The following is a 1,671-nucleotide window of genomic DNA, read 5'->3' as shown; positions in this document are numbered from 1 at the left end:
TATGGGAGTTAGTAAGTCTTCCTGAAAACCGAAAGCCATTAACGTGCAAATGGGTTTTACGAGAGAAGGCTGATGGATCTTTGAAGGCACGTGTTGTTGCAAGAGGTTTCGAGCAAGTTCAAGGAATAGACTATAACGAAACATTTGCTCCAGTAGCCAGATATGCAAGTATTCGTATACTTTTAAGTCATGCTGCTAGTAAGGGGCTAGAAATTCAAACATTCGACATAAACACAGCTTTTCTTAATGGTAAGTTAAATGAAGAAATTTATATGTTACAGCCTGAAGGGTTTGATGATAATTCTGGACGAGTCTATCGTCTTAAAAGAAGTCTCTATGGACTGAAACAAGCTCCAAAGGACTGGAATGCAACATTTACTAAATAACTGAAGCGACTACAACTCAAAGACACAGATGATGATCCTTGCATCTTTTATAACGAAGACAAATCTGTTATACTTGGCATATTCGTAGACGATGGAATAATAATTAGTAACGATAAAAGAAAAATTCAGCAAGTACTGTCAGAAATAGCAAATAACTTCTAAATGAAACAAACTGAACCAAAAGAAGGACTATTGTACTACCTAGGAATGGAAATTCATCTGAAGCAAAATGGTATTATGGTGACGCAACAAAAACATACGAATAAAGTTTTAAATCGGTACGGATTTAATGAAGCATATCCTGTTAAAACCCCAATAGAACCAGGAATGTTAACTGAAAAACATACAAATGACGAACCTTTGAAGAACAAACACTATCGTGAAGTGATAGGTAGTTTATTATACTTATCAACTATATCAAGACCTGACATAAGCTTTACCATAAATTACCTGAGCAGACAAGTCAATAATCAAAAAATTTCTCACTGGAAAATGATAGAACGTGTCTTAAGATACTTAAAAGGAACAACAAATTTTGGAATACATTTTGGTAACGAAGCAAAATTAAAGGCCTATGCAGATTCAAATTATAGTGGAACCGAACCTGACATGATTTCAACGAGTGGAATTCTTGTATACTACAGTGGACCTATAGTCTGGATGGCCCAAAAGCAAAGTGTTGTGTCAATTTCATCAGCTGAAGCAGAATATCGTTCAGCAGCTAGTTGCAAACAAGAAGTTTGTTGGATTCGAAGAATCATGCAAGAGCTCGGAATAACTATTAAAGAACCCACAAAATTATTCATCGACAATAAGGCAGCAATTCACATGCTGGAAAACGCAGATGAAGGAAAAATAACAAAAGCGAAGAAGCACATTGAAATACAGTGCGGTTCACATGGTTAGACGCACCAATTTTCTTTTACTTAAATTTCATTTTTTTTGTAGGTGTGTAAATGAATAACCAAAAAAATTGTATTCGTTAGAATGGTTATTTAGTTCTTAATAGAAAAACAAAAAGAAATAGTGGGTGAGTAGAAGTTAACGGTACTTTTTACTCCTTCTTGTCTCTGACGTAAGAAAAAATGATGAAATCAAAATTCACATAATTTAATCAAGAATTTCGAGCCAATTTCACATCACGAATGATAAAACAAAACACTAACTCAATGAACAAAACCGCACAACCGAATATGTCATCGCACCGAACTAAATTAATAAAAAACAAAACTGATGCACAAGCCAAGCAAAAATCAAACACGAGAGTAAACTACATAACTGCAAA

General features: G+C 34.5%; 1 protein-coding gene across 1 annotated transcript; it reads left to right on the top strand.

Moving 5' to 3' along the window:
• The first annotated feature begins 548 nt into the window (after positions 1–548).
• Positions 549–1,292, top strand: LOC129921282 (uncharacterized). The gene has a single exon (XM_056003035.1). The coding sequence runs from the start codon at positions 549–551 to the stop codon at positions 1,290–1,292; it is 744 nt and encodes a 247-aa protein (XP_055859010.1).
• Positions 1,293–1,671: the final 379 nt, after the last annotated feature.

This window comes from Episyrphus balteatus, chromosome 1, assembly GCF_945859705.1.
Source record: "Episyrphus balteatus chromosome 1, idEpiBalt1.1, whole genome shotgun sequence".
NCBI classification, from domain to species: Eukaryota; Metazoa; Arthropoda; class Insecta; order Diptera; family Syrphidae; genus Episyrphus; species Episyrphus balteatus.
This window is presented reverse-complemented; position numbering and strand designations above follow the sequence as displayed.